This window comes from Sphaerodactylus townsendi, linkage group LG08 (genome assembly GCF_021028975.2).
Source record: "Sphaerodactylus townsendi isolate TG3544 linkage group LG08, MPM_Stown_v2.3, whole genome shotgun sequence".
NCBI lineage: Eukaryota > Metazoa > Chordata > Lepidosauria > Squamata > Sphaerodactylidae > Sphaerodactylus > Sphaerodactylus townsendi.
In genome coordinates, this window is record NC_059432.1 from 20,879,276 (window position 1) to 20,894,004 (window position 14,729).

Below are 14,729 nucleotides of genomic sequence, written 5' to 3' on the forward strand. Positions count from 1 at the left end.
TTTTCTGAAACTGGCAAACACATTTCACAAACAGGATCTGCATAATTTTTTTGTTCTGAAATTTCTACTCTGATGTGAAAAATTCAGATGTGACCACAGAACTCGCGTGTGTTGTATGACATTGAAACTGAGCTTCTTGTTTACTTGTCTCCTTGATTCCAATCCAGTAGTATCTCTGCTGTGAAGATCTAAAGTTGTAGATAGAAAACTCTTGAAAAAAGGAAGCTGGAATTTGGCCGGACATCCCTGGGCTGCTTAGAAGTGCTTCCTGGGGATGGAGTAGGAGGGCTCAGACTGCCTGAAGACTTCTTGCGCCTCACCCCCCTGTGAGGTAGACAAAATGTGCACCCCACCACCCAATCACTCCACACTGTGCCACAGAGAGAAACACATCTTACAGTGATATGCCTCTGAAGATGCCAGCCACAGACGCAGGCAAAACATTGGGAGCGAAAACTACCGGACCACAGCCACACAGCCCGGAAAAGCCACAACAGCCAGTGGATTCCGACTGTGAAATACTTTGACAATACGCAGGCATCAGCATAATGCCTCTCTTTTTCTCCTGCAAAGGCTTGGGGGAAGGCCAGCTTTTGATTAATAAAACTGTTTTGGGAGGAGAGTTAATAACCCATTCTCCATCCCCATAACCCCAACTAGATCAGGTCCCCTTTAACTACTGAGAGTTGTCAACTTACAGAATTTTAGTCACAGAGGTGTGCAACTGCCTGTACGCCAAGCTGTCAATGAGATGGTGGACCTGCTTGGGATTCTCACAAACTGCAAGTGGCCGCTTAGACGACTGAATGCTTCTGCACAAGCATTCAGTCATCTAAGCGCTCACTTGCAGTTTGTGAGTGTTGTATCAATCTCAGAAGCTCTCTTGATGGGTACACAAGAGAGGGCCTTTTCAGGGACAGCTCCACAATTATGGAACAATCTCTCCTCACTTCTGATCTTCAGGAGACCACTGAAAATGGTTTCATTTAGGCCTGCATTTGATCAAAGCAGTTCTATATTGTCATGTGATCTATTTTATGTATTTCCTTTCTATCATAAGCCACCTTGAGCTACGAAAGAAAGGAAGCCCACTAATAAATTTTTCCAATAGATAAAATAATACAAAACAATTGCCAGGTGGGAGGGATGCAGTCTAGCTTTCTCCTTGACTTGCTGTTTTACATATGCTGGCGACTTTCCGGCAGTCTGAACTGTCATAACCCAGACACAAGTTCTCAATTCACCAGTGAGAACAAGGACATAGTAACAGGATGATTCCACTAAGTACTGGCACCTCCTTGGCAGCCTTTATTTAAAACCTTATAGCAATATTCATGCTCCATCTTTCTCTCCAGTGATGGAGGCTCACTCATGTGCCCCAGGTAAGCAAGGCACAGTGAAAGCAGGAAGAACATTAAAATGTGTTTCAACCAGCTCAAGAAGTTGTCTGCCTCTCCAAAATAGCCCTCCAATGGAAGTAACAATCTGTGCCAAAGGCTCTCTTGAACAACACCGCTTTCAAAACCAAGCCAGGGAGGGTCCCCTCCTGACCTCCACAAAGATGGTAGCATTGCCACAATCCAGCTGCATCTGATCTAACACACATAAATGTGGCAACAACCAGGAGGAAATGCTGGAGCAGATCTAAGTTACTGCATACATTCATACCAGGAGAGAAGGTCCTTTTATTTATTTGGGTGTAAGCGTTGTTGAACATAGTGAGGCATGCAGACCGTTGGTAATCATTGTCTTGGATGGAGCTGAGCACAAGCAGGGTCATGTGCGTGACTCAAGGGAGTGAACAAAGAGGGTAGATGGACTGTTGTAGGTTCTTTATCTTTGCAAACAAGATTTGTTGTTTCAGACTAGCATATCTCATGCAGCGTGGTTTATATAGTACAATGGCTTGCGTTAATCCCCGTTCAAAGTCCTTTTGCATTCCTACAGCGGAGGGGTGGCTGAGAAATTGCTAACAAGAAAAATTACAAATCGTTCAAAGAAATAGATTTGCATAATCATCCCATAGTAGTTGTCATTTCCTTTTCTGCTTGCATTTTGTTTGTGGTTCAGAAATGAGCAAATGCACCAAGAGATGGAAAGTTCATTTGGTTTGGCTGTCACCAGCCAGTTTTTTGTCTGGGTTTGGCTGTAACACACTGACCAGTTTCGCTGTAATGCACTGACCAGTCAGTGCTTTGAATGGCCTACAGTGGGGGCAATGGTGGGGGCACCCACGTGAAAGGAATGTTGTAAAGAAAACACTGAGTTTTGAATCATACAACCTTTGTTGTAGAAGCAGAATGTTCTGGTGTTATTTTTTTCGGACCTAATTCCTTCAAAGCTGGCAGAAGCAAATTGCCCCAAATCCATTCACATGCTTAAGAAAGCTATAAATTTCTCTTGGAAAAAAACTGTAACTTTAAAAAACAAGATTATAATTCTGACCTTGTCTCCTCTGTTTTTAAATAGATTTTACGACATAATCATTGGTAATAGTATACATGAGGTTTTGTTTAAAGGAAATACAAAGACTTAATTGTACTTTTTAAAGGAAAGTATTGCATCAGAAGGATTCATTTAAATACATTTGGCTCTGGGCACTCTTCACAATTCACTCATTCTGATTTTCCCTGGACTTGTTAAGAATGCAAAATATAGGAAGGAACGAGTCAAATAGTGCTTTTTAGATCCGTACATTCTGGCTTCAAAGCACAGTTCTGCTCATAAACCCCTATTACTAAACAAAATACTTCATTTTAATTCTATGTTGCAACTGCAGGGTTTTTTTAAAAAAGAAAAGAAATCCTGTTGGCTAAATGTTAGAGCTGTTGTGAGTTACAAAAGCGAATCCTTCTGCTGTAATGTAGTTATAATTGGCTGTTTGAATGGGCCACAGTGGGGGTGGAAGCTAAGCAAATACATGAAAAGAAATGTTGGAAGAAAATGCTAAGTTCACAGTCAAGAACTATAGGCTTAGAAGTCCCTGTAAAGATGGGTGTATACATTAAAGCATCTTGATTTTTAAAGCTGAATAATTTTGGCAATTTAAATTACAACCAGATTCAGGTCCCAAGCTTCAAAATCACTGATAAAATGGTGGTTTTCAAATTACTCCAGAAAACCTACCAGAAATGACAGTCGTTCCTCTTGAGGAAGGGAGCTTGACAATGGATAAACCTGCCATGTTCTTGCCTGGTGAGCTAGGCATGGACTCAAATGAGGAGTCCTTCCCTTGAGTGGAGAGGGCTGAGATGGTGGATCCACATAGCCTGGCCAAGCCAGCAGCTTCATCCAGAGAAGACCAGGTTGGCCAGGGAGCAGCATAAACTGAACAAGATAGAAAATTATTTAATTTGCTCCAATGTCTATGATGAGCCGGTAAGGAACATCAGTTCAATAGCTGCTGGAGCATAAATGTCAAACTTGTGGCCCTCCAGATGTTATGGACTACAGTTCCCATCACCCCCTGCCAGCTGGCAGGGTATGATGGGAACTGTAGTCCATAACATCTGGAGGGCCGCGAGTTTGACACCTGTGTGCTGGAGGAATAATAAATCACAGTTCCATAGCAAAATATTAAGTTGACTTCCTCACAGACTGGCAAAGTCTGGGCGTTAGCATCAGCTTGGTGTACCAGGGAGATAGAATTGTCATTTTCAAACTGTTGAAATTATGCAAGGTAGAATTTCTTTCTACCATTTCAAGAGGTATTAAATTGTGATGATGGTCCAGAGGCAGGCTGCATGCGTATCAAACTGCCATCGTTGATAAAATAAATGTTCGACGTCTGCTTAAGGATGAACATTTTTTTTCAAATTTCAGAAAGACTCCTGGATTTGAAAAAATGTACATACAACTAGAAGTTAAATGCAGTTCCAGAAAGTGCAGTTATGTTGAGGGCGGGAGGCATTTTATTACCTTTCTCGAAAAAACCATCAGCAAAGGAGCGATGAGTGTGAATTACATCTTCATTACATAAGCTTGCATTTTTGTTGTTGTTTCCTTGCACAGAACATTGTTGAACTGGTCAAGCCTGCAGATGCCCTTTTCCCTGCTCCCTTGGAAGAAGGTCTGCCTTATGACATTTATTCCACGTTCATAGTGTCAATCCCAGCTACAGAGGATGCAGTTGAGGTGAGAGTGGGTTTTTTTCCCATATTACAGTTATACTGATCGAGAATGAGTAGTTCAATGTATTGTCGAAGGCTTTCACAGTCGGAATCACTGGGGTGCTATGTGGTTTCCGGGCTGTATGGCCATGTTCTAGCAGCATTCTCTCCTGACGTTCAGAGATCCTCTGAAGACGCCAGCCACAGATGAAGGCAGAACGTCAGGAGAGAATGCTGCTAGAACACGGCCATACAGCCCGGAAACCACACAGTAGCCCAATGACTAGTTCCTTCGCTCCTGGTCAACGACATCACAAGCAAAATCACTGCAGAAAGAGACCCTGCTTAAATCTGGCTCCTACGTACTTTGACCTGCTTTTGCCTCGTTCCCTGCATGTGCCGCTCTATGACTTTGAGTGCTGCTCATCCACTTACAGCGCCATCTGAAGCAGAAGTACAGCTGACCTCAAGGGGATGGTTCGAAGTGCTGCCCTAAGCAGGACGAAGCACCATTCTCAGTAGCACTAAACCCTTCCGAGTCTGTAGGAACTCAGCGGGCTAAGAAGGAGAAACTGTACTTGGGATGACGTGGTCAGCTGTGCCTGGGATGACACGGTCTTCTCAAGCAATATGGTGGCCTTCCTTAGGTTGGTCAAGCCCAGTGTCAAAAGTGACCTCTTTTTGCACCAACTCCACGAGACCCGTTTTGCACATTGAGTTCAAGCTGGCACCACTGATGGGGGATTTTTTTTCTTATCAGGAAACTGAGGGAGATGTTCAACCAGATGAGCAACCTGAAGCAGAGCCCCCTGTCGATCCTCTGGCAGGTTATTGCATGGATGATGTCAAATCAGTACTGGGCGAAGTGACCAATGAAATGATCGGCCAACTTCAGGTATTGTTATTGGAAGCACACATGCTAAATCCAGCTCTAGTTTATTGCTTCAGTGAGTGTAAACTGAATCTATGTTATGGCTGAGGAATTTATCTGGATATCTGGAATTTATCTGTAATACATGATGCAAGAACATATGTTTTCTAACACAACTTTATGCATTTATTAGCTGCATTGACCTTGATTTGATCCTATTCTCGTTCTTCTTATGGTATCTCCTTCAGTGCCACCATCCCACTGTCATGAAAAAGCAAGCCAACACATGGATAGATGCAAGGCCCTTTACAGTGCCAGTTGTGGACTTTGTACAATTCTTAGGCATGAGGAAAATATTGTGTGTGTGTCAAATTACTTACAGTGCAGACCCTGAGCTGAATTTCTGCCTTTGGAGTCCATTGAAGTTAATAGGATTGCAAGGGTGTAACTCTACTTAGGATTGTACTGCAAGCATGCCCTTTGACATTAGCATTCATGCCATTTATCTTTTGAGCAATACCAGTTGTATTGAGTGTACCAGTTGAGAACAATGTAATTATTCAATGGAGTGTAAATTCTAGTAGAGAATTGGAGATTGGTTCCTTTCAGTCACTGCTATATTGTGATTTTGGTTGTAGGGTTGCAAAAGATGAGCTAATATATATCAGCCACATTTTGTAACTTTTCAAGTGCTTGACAAAGCTCCTTAGCCTTTCAATTCTAGCAGTCCCAAATGGTTCCCAACATAGAGAGTTTATCAAGTCACTTATGGTAGAGGACCATACTTGGGTGCCAGGCTGCATTTGGCATAACATGTTATGTATTCAGGGATAGCCATCATATGACCTCCTACCCTGGATCCCATTGTTAAGTAATTGACAGAGATCATTGGTATTGAACAGATTGACTTCATGAAAGGGAAGTCCACCCTAGACCATTGCCTGATTTTGAGCACACTCATCTCAAAATATGTCCAGAAAGGCAAATCCAGTCTTTACGCAGCCTTCATAGATTTCAAAGGGGCATTTGATTCTGTCGACAGGGGCCTCTTGTGGTCCAAACTGATGAAACTTGGAATGAACTCCATGCTCCTCGTGCTAATAATGTCACTGTATAAAAATCCTACCTGCCAAATCAGAATCAATCCATTAGGCCACTTAACCCCCAAAATTATTCTGTCCCAGGGAGTCAAGCAAGGTTGTGTTCTAGCCCCTGTACTGTTTAATCTCTTCCTGAATGACCTTGCCCCAGTTCTGAACAGCATAAACTCTCATTGTCCTCATTTGGATAATGTTCCGGTTCCAATCCTACTATATGCCGATGATGCAGTTCTGCTGTCCCACTCAAGGGTCGGCCTCAAGAATTTACTCCTCAAATGTAACAACTACTGCACTTCTAATCGACTTTCAATCAATCCAACAAAATCCAAGGTCCTGGTTTTCTCAGACACTTGTAGCCCTATGTCCTGCTCTATTCAGGGCTCAGATATTGAACAAGTCAGATCCATCAGATATTTAAGGGTTGTCTTCCAGCTTCTGCTGCTGTTCTGAAGTTTTTTACCCTCAATGGCTTTGTGGAGCAGCAGTGGTGTAGGAGGTTAAGAGCTCGTGTATCTAATCTGAAGGAACCGGGTTTGATTCCCAGCTCTGCTGCTTGAGTTGTGGAGGCTTATCTGGGGAATTCAGATTAGCCTGTGCATTCCCACACACGCCAGCTGAATGACCTTGGGCTAGTCACAGCTTCTCGGAGCTCTCTCAGCCCCACCTACCTCACAGGGTGTTTGTTGTGAAAGGGGAAGGACAAGGAGATTGTAAGCCCCTTTGAGTCTCCTGCAGGAGAGAAAGGGGGATATAAATCCAAACTCTTCTTCTTCTTTGCCTTGTTGCTGTTAACAAGTGACTGTGATGTCCTGTTGCCACACCCACAAAAGAGATTAATTTGAAATAGTTTGGATTTCTCTTGCCGATTGTGCACAACCTGAGTGGTGGGGGCAAATGTCTGTCACAGTAAGATTTCTTGAACAGATGTATTTCTCCAAGCCCCTCTTTCACTTTTCATTCTCACCGCGTCAAGCAAGACCACAGTCCGCTTGTGTGTGGGTCCCTCCTTTTGTTCATAGAAAGGCTGGTCATTTTCATCACAGTGCTGCGTTCCCTGGACCTCTCTTCCAGGCCAGTAACCATCACCCATCCCAGAAACCATAATGAACTTGCACGCTTTTCTTCTTAGTTAGCTCTTCTATAGCTTGTGTGTATGCTCATAACTTTAAAATAAATTCCTTGTTTTTCATGACGATATTAATAAAACTCAATAGTTCATTGTACAACTACCTGCTCATTTAAGAGTTCTCTCAGATCATAGGTTCTCTTCTCTTGCAATCTTTGTCTGGCTAATTCCCCCCAGTTATTGGAGACTTCCTACTTAGGTAACAGGTGGACCTCAGCCGATAACCTTGCCTTAATCTTTAAAATAACTGACTGAGTCCTTTATGAACAGGTTTCTAACACTTCATGAAAACACTTCTTTAAAAAATCATTATAAAACAGCACAGTTATTTGTTCCTGAATTTTAGCGTACAGCTGATATCTACATTTCCTCTCAAGATGCAGTGGGCATGTACAGTTTTTGAAAAAGCTACATTTTTCTGTTGCGATCTGTCCCTTTTGGGACTGTTTTTGTCAAGCTGCACCATCTGTTTCCACAAACATACACATCTCTGCATACTGAAAAGGTTACATAAATTCCAAGGGCGCCGATATTCATGGAATTTGATCCAGTGTTCTTACAGTTCTTCAGGCAACAAAGTGTGCAGAAACGTGTCACTGCAGCCAGGGAAAGTTTGTCACCACCTTTGTACCTTTGTTGAAAATAACCACTATGAAATGTAAGCCTGGCTTTCTGATGCGCCTTGTATACAATTTTTATTGGCAATTACAGCTGGGGTGAAAAGAGACAAGCAGCAACTAGTTCTGTGGGTTTTTGGGGGGCGGGGAGGGGTTTGCTTTGTTTCTTTAATGTCCAGTAAAGCAATAAAGCTTTACTAAAGATTAAACATCTGCAGCAAAGGAAAGAAAAAGGGGGGCAATAATCCAAATGCTAGATGATTCCTTCTTTTTCCCATCAGTTTGGAATTTATTGGCAAAGTTTTTCTCTGAGAATAGAAGGCTTTGGGGGGGAGGGGACGTTGTCACCATTCTACTTCCCGTTCTTGGCAAACATACAGTACACTGAATCATGCTCACAGTAACATGATAAAGTGTTATCATCTCAGTGCAAGCTGGGGGCATCATAACATCTGCAAAACAGGAAGTTGTGTGAAAGATAACGTCTGTCTTTACTATGTCTAAACCATAAAGACAATGTACAGCAGTCGATAGCCCCATTATATCCACTTTTTAAAAATTGTCTTTACAGATTGAGATAAACGGAAAGCTACAAATGCAGGAAGAGGCCTACTCTGTGAGAATAGAAAAGCTGAAGAAAAGCTGAGAAAATTTGCACGTGAAGCATGTCGGTATGGAGCTTTCCACCAGTTGTTTAAAACACACTCAGTGTCTACGATGTGTTTTGATTCCAACTCTCAGCGTGATTGGGTCATTGCTGTTTCCTAGGGCAAATGTCTTTCTGAATCCTCCAACATAACATCTGAGTATTTAGTGTAGCCCTTCCGTATGCGTAAAAAGTGGTGTATTCTTTGACAACTAAATAATGGAGGAAGAAAATTAAAATTGAGCGTGATTCTGTTTTGTTGTTTTTGAAATTTGAATGACATCTGATTTGTGATGCTTCCCCTGATGTCTGTGTTTGTGAAAGACATCTAAATGATTGAGTGGCAGGACAAATATTCTGGTAGGGATCAATAGCCAATATCCTTTTAGCCATGTTAGTGATGTGTTCTCACTCCTGTCCCCCCTGGCTCCAAGGTGGGACGTTCTCCTTCACACTTCAGTTGGAGAATGCCCATGGCTGTTAAACACAGACATAAAGGAAAGGCAAATATATACTTGTGCCATTTGTCTACCCTGAATTATCAGAATATCTTTCCAAGTGAGTAAACACGGTGTACAGTGTTAAGATGTAGTGACTGTTCCATGTTTACCACCTCCAAAACATACATAACATACACACACTTTGCACTCACCCATTCAAAAGATGTTTCTGAAAGTCAAGAATGGGATATGCTAAAACACATGGGTAAACAGTGATTACCTACAATGATTACAAACTGAAGGAGGACACACGCCTAAGATGCTTGAAGACCACTTGTTTGGAGGGTAACGTTCTGCTTCTCTCCAGAATGCAGCATCAGAAGCTTAAAACCATGAAGTCCTGTCGGTGCTTAGTTAAATACCTTTTAAACCCCCTTATCCCATTTGTGCAGTGAGTCTGGAAGAAGGGCAGTGGAGGGGCTGTGAGTCAGCGCTAGAGCATCTGGACTGCCCTACTAGACTGTTGTAACTCGCTTTATGCTGAGCTGCCCTTAAGACTGATCTAAAAGCTCCAACTGGTTCAAAGTGCAGCAGCGCGGGTCCTTATGAAGTCCCTGTGGCATGCACATATCTATCCAGTGCTTTGCCAGCTGCACTGGCTTCCAGTGGAGTTCTGAATCAGGCTTAAGGTTCTGGTTCTAATCTTGACAGCCCTAAGCGGTCTGTGACCCACATACCTGTGGGACCGTCTCCTCAAACACCCCCCGAAGAAAGCACATAATTCAATGGATAAATAACCTGTTGATGGTCCCTGGGTGGAAAAATATCCAGCTGTCTTCAACCAGGATCACAGCCTCTTTGGCTATGGCTGCTGTCTGGAGGAATGCTCTGTTGAATGAGACCCCAGCCCTGTGGGACCTGCCATAGTTCTGCAGGGCCTTCAAGACAAAGCTGTTCCACCAGGCCTATTGTTGAGTCAGCAATGGAATCCATCATAGCTGGCCTCCCTTCTCTCCCTCCCTCCCTCCCTTTCTCTCCTTCTCCTTCCCTTCCTCTTTTCCCTTTTAGTTCATGTTCCCTACTTAGGTTTTTAAGGCACCTAAATATAATATATTGCGATTGTCTATAATTTTTTTTATAAGTTTATTAGTTATTTAAAATATAATACATTAATAGATATCATGCATTATACATAAAAAAAAATTGCTGTATATAAAGTTGTACATACTTTCTTGTTTCAATCTTGCAACGTTCTTTGTAAATTTTCTTGTCTAACTCTCCCACCATAGGGAGTGTGTTTACCAAATAATTAGATAAGGCTTCTCTTCCTTGTTTACAAATTAACCTACTATCAAAATACGGGAAGTATAACTGTTAGAGCTTCACTTATATGAATTTTACACTAATAGCTTTACAAACAATAAAGGTTGAATTTAACTAATTTAATTCTGTCTTTCTTTGTAAAAAAAAGGTTTTCAGGGGTGTCCATATTTTCTCTTTTCTTTGTGTCTTCTTCCCAAAAGATAATGCAATGCAATCCATATCCATAATCATGTAAATTTTTTTTCCAACCATTCATCTAAAGATGGAACGTTCCTTACTATCCAGTTGTCTGCAATTAGTAGCCTTGCTGCGCCGTGAAGGTACAGAGCTTAGAATGTGGTTGGAGTTCTTTGCTACTGTATAAACCCTAACAAATATAACCCTGGTTCCATCTCATATTGTACATTAAGAATTTTTTTTTTTGCATTTGAGTGTGTATTTTACACCAAAATCTCTTCAACTTTTGCAATACCACCAGGAATGAATGAAGGTACCCAATATCATCTCAGATTTCCAACAACATATTGGATAAGTGTTGTTCATTTTAAGCTATGGCTACTGGGGTTAAGTACCACCTATGTATCATCTTGTGCATTTTCTTTTATATCCATACTTAAAATGGATCGTATAGCTCTCTTCAGACTGTTTCCCATTCATTTAAGTCAATATTTCTTCCTAAGTCCTTGGCCCATTGTAGCATAGTGTCTTTTTACTAATTCTTCTTTCTGTTTCTAGGTCTATTAAGTACATATAGATCCTACTTTATTAGTTTTTGTTACCTTTAGTTAAAATTTCATCGAATTTAGTGGATTTTATAATGGAAGACAGTATATTTTGATCTTTTTGAAACAGTCTGTGAGCTGCAAATAGGTATACCAATTACATTCTTTCCCTTCTATTTGGATATCAGTTCTTTTCTTTTAATTTAGGTTCTATCAAATTCTAATGTTTCTCTTTCTATAAGTTGGCCATCGGGTGTCTCTCGCCAACCTTTCATATTTATTGCTTCAAGTCTTGATAGCCATAAGGGGTAGTTCTATATAGAAGTAATCTATATCTATCCCACACTTTAGATTAGTGACTTTCTTACGCACATGTTGGTTAAGCGATCTATATTTTGTTCATAGATCTGTTAACCAAAGTCTTTCGTACCGACCATAATTTAGGTCATAATTTTCTGAATTTAGGACGTGTATATTGGATAACTCAATACAATCCTTTATCCAGATTAGCGCTCGCCACATAGTATAGATGTATGTCTGGCAAATGACATACCTCCCCTTTCCCTTCCTAGAAATCATTATTTTATATTTGACTCGAGGCTTTCTCTCCCACCCCAAATAAATTTGTTAATATCTTTTTCCATTCTTTGAAGGGTTTCAAGTTATCTATAAATGGAATAACTTGTAGTAGGTACATCAATTTAGGTAATATTGCCATTCAATCTAGTGCAACTTTCCCTAGAATGGATAAGTTGATGTTAGATCCATTTGTTTAGATCTTGTTTCAATTTTTTCCATAGTCGTACATAGTTATTCTTATAGATGTCCTGATTATTTTTTTGATAAGTTGGATTCCCAGATATTTGACTCCTGGACTATTTTGCAGCCTGATATTTCTACAATTGAGTTTCTTCTTTTTTTTGTTTAAGTTAAATGCTAGAATCTTTGTTTTGTTTTTATTGATTGTGAACCCTGCCAGGTTGCCAAATTCTTCTATTATCTGCCAGAGATGTTTGATTTTATTTATTGCTCTAAGATAATCAACGTGTCATCTGCAAATGCCTGTATTTTATAATTTAATCCTCAATTTTTAATCCTTCTAGTTTTTTATCTTGCTCTAATGTTTTGTAATAACAGTTCTAGAACCCATATGAATAGTTGGAAAGTGGGCAAACCCTGTCTTGTTCCTCTATATATATTAAATCTTCATCTTGAGCTTCACTGCTATTTTAATGTGGCCTTCTGGAGCTCTATATATTAATTTAATTATATCCAAGAAGATTCCCAGTTTAATCCTATTTTTTTTTCAAAATAATTTTAGCATAAATAACCAATTAATTTTGTCAAAGGCCTTTTTCAAGGCCTCACAGGAGAGATAAGGGGGCAAGATTTTTTGCTTAGTTTTAGTTTTAGAATCTCAATAATATCAATAATTGTTCTGAGGTTATTTTTTACTATGCCTATTAGGTGAAAAGCCTCTCTGTTCTTCTTTTATCCATTTCACTTGATATTTTTTTTAAATCTCAGCATTTGACATAACTGATGTCAGAATTTTATAATCAATGTTTAATAAGCTTAATTGGCCTAAATTTGTCTAATACTTCAAGGAATTTAGTCTGTTGTTTTTAGGAATTAATATAATATGATTTCTTTTTCCAAGTATCTGGGATGTCTCTAAGGAGCGGGTTAAGTTATTAAAAGCAGTTCAGTAAGAATTATATTCACATTTTCTTCTTTTGTATGTTTTGTAAAATAGTGATGTAAAGCCATCTAGGCCCTGGCAGACTTCTATTTTAATTTTAATTCTTATTGATTAGCTTGTTAGATTTCTATTTCGATTAAATGGAGGAATTTAACCCTCGAGGTCTTCTTTGGGTATATTTATATATTTATGATTGTCTAAGTAACTGCTCTATCTTCTCCTCTGGTACATCAATTTTGATTGATATAACTTAGAATAATATTCATTCCAGTTCCTTAGCTATTGTTTTGAAAGGGTCTGGTTTATATTTATGTCTCATCTTTTTATTACATTAATGAATCTTACTCTCATTACTTATCTCTTCTTATTTTTTGAAGAGAGCCATTTTCTCTCGATGGAGCCCATGCTCTGGGCATAATTACGATATTTAATTCTTTTTAAATTTTGCATTTAGAGCCTCTTCTATTTCTTTCTTCCAATTGTTCTCTTATCAATTTTATGTTCTTTTTGCAATTTTTTTATTTAGGGGTTTTTTTGGGAGTTCTAATTCCAAGATTTTGAGTTTTGACCTCATAGAATTTTTTGCCTCCTGTTGATCTCAGGATTTTTTTTCTGTTTTATTTCTTTGAGCTTATATATATGAACCTCTCACTTGGTAGCTTTTAAATGCATCCCAGGACATATTTAAGAATTATCTATGGAATTTTTATATTTAACTCCCAAAACTCTTTAATTGTTGTTTTAGTTTTTATTGTGAGTGGGATTCTCCATTCTTTGACCTTCAGCTTCAATTTTTAATTTCCATAGTCCTAGATTTTTTTCCTTATATGCCAATTTCCTGGATTACGATCGCCAAGTTATGATCCTGACAAGAATTTTTAGGCAGGATCTTTTAAATATCTGTAATTTGTTGGTGGATCTTTTCCCTGCTGCTCCATACTCATGTCCAATCCTCAAAATTTTACATTTTATGTCTGTAAGAGTAAAAAGGTATAGTCCCTAGAATTTCCATTTTGAGTCTCCATACATCCTTCTTCACTTTTAAAGCCCAACCAATTAGTTGTGAAGAAAGCTTTCCCGGAAGCTGACATTATGTCTCTTTTTTTAGATCTGTTTTTTTACTTTGTCTTGTTTCTTTCCCTATCTATTTCAGGACATTTATTAAACCCGTTAAAATCTCCCATTATTACTAGATTGTCTTCTGTAAATTCTAATAGTTTGTTTAATAAGGTAGAATAATAGTTGTTTTTCTTATTTGTCTCTGTTGGGGCATAAATACCAACCAATATAATTTTTTCACCCCCTATTAAAATTTCTATTATTAGAGTTCTTCCGTCATCTGAAAAAGAGTAGTTTTGGATTCAGATGTTCTTTTACATAGAATCTGCACTGCGTTTTTTTTTTTCTTTGCTGGAAGCATAGAAGACTTTCCCCAAGTTATTGTTCTTAAGTAATCTTACATCATCCTCCTTAATATGCGATTCTTGGATACATATTATATCATGGATTTCTTCTTTTTTTAAAAATATTAGGAACAATTCTTTTCTTCTTTCCTAGGATTGTTAAGGCTCATTTTACATTATCCGAGATGTAGTTTTGAAATTCATGATTACCTTCAGTTGTAAACCAGTAACACGCGTTAACAATAGCTGTATACTCACTAATACCAGTTAGAAAATTTCTTAAATTCTACTATTACAATCCATGGCCTGTTAACTAATTGTACAAAATAATAGAATTAATAAATTAATACAAAGCTTACCCTGGGTCTTAGACCTTAATTATACGATAGGCTAAGTTTGTGAAGGTTTTTTCAAAAAAAGTCTGTGCTTTTTTTCCTTAATCGAATCTCTTATGAGGGATTCGTGGCCTCCTCCTGAAAAGTAAAAGATAGACCCCTCCAGGAGTCTCCATCTAAAACACAATTTGGTTTTCCTCAGTACCTCAACCAAAACTGATAGTCCTTCCTTTCTTTTTCGTAAAATGTAATTTGGGACCTCTTTTAAGACTGTTAAAGTTTTTGCCCCCCTCAAGTCTTAATTGGTTTTTGGTAATTGGAAATGGAGTATTTCT

The 14,729-nt window shown here is 39.2% G+C and overlaps 1 protein-coding gene across 1 annotated transcript in view; it reads left to right on the forward strand.

The window, feature by feature from the left end:
• Nucleotides 1-10,350, forward strand: part of CABCOCO1 (ciliary associated calcium binding coiled-coil 1) — an 82,696-nt gene extending 72,346 nt beyond the window's left edge. The window contains exons 6-8 of the mRNA XM_048506158.1: nt 4,012-4,134; nt 4,870-5,004; nt 8,395-10,350. Coding sequence (XP_048362115.1) covers nt 4,012-4,134; nt 4,870-5,004; nt 8,395-8,469 — 333 coding nt within the window. The 3' untranslated portion in view covers nt 8,470-10,350. The remainder of the gene's footprint in view (nt 1-4,011; nt 4,135-4,869; nt 5,005-8,394) is intronic.
• The last annotated feature ends 4,379 nt before the right edge of the window (nt 10,351-14,729 follow it).